The 246-nt window shown below is 75.2% G+C and overlaps 1 protein-coding gene across 1 annotated transcript in view; it reads left to right on the plus strand.

Annotated features, from left to right (window-relative positions):
* Positions 1-82: 82 nt before the first annotated feature.
* YLPM1 (YLP motif containing 1) overlaps positions 83-246 on the plus strand; it is a gene marked incomplete at its 5' end in the record, with an annotated part of 35,840 nt that continues 35,676 nt past the window's right edge. Inside the window, one exon of the mRNA XM_010283941.1 lies at positions 83-172. Coding sequence (XP_010282243.1) covers positions 83-172 — 90 coding nt within the window. The remainder of the gene's footprint in view (positions 173-246) is intronic.

Raw genomic sequence — 246 nt, forward strand, 5'->3', positions numbered from 1 at the left:
TTCCCAGCCGGCTCAGCCCAGCCTGGCGCCCTCCATCCCTCCCCCGACCAAGCCGTCGCAGGCCCATTTCCCCCCAACCCAGCCGTCGCTGCCCCAGCCGGAGGCCGCGCAGGGTGCCGCCAAGGAGGCGGCCGGCACCGAGCAGCTGGACCCCTCCACCATGACTCCCCAGGTAAGGCAGGGCTCGCCCCGGCCAGCAGCGGGAAGTCGCCAGGGCAGGGGTGGGCCTTGGGCCCTGGCGGGGGA

The sequence above is a fragment of the Phaethon lepturus genome, unplaced genomic scaffold, assembly GCF_000687285.1.
Source record: "Phaethon lepturus isolate BGI_N335 unplaced genomic scaffold, ASM68728v1 scaffold1723, whole genome shotgun sequence".
NCBI classification, from domain to species: Eukaryota; Metazoa; Chordata; class Aves; order Phaethontiformes; family Phaethontidae; genus Phaethon; species Phaethon lepturus.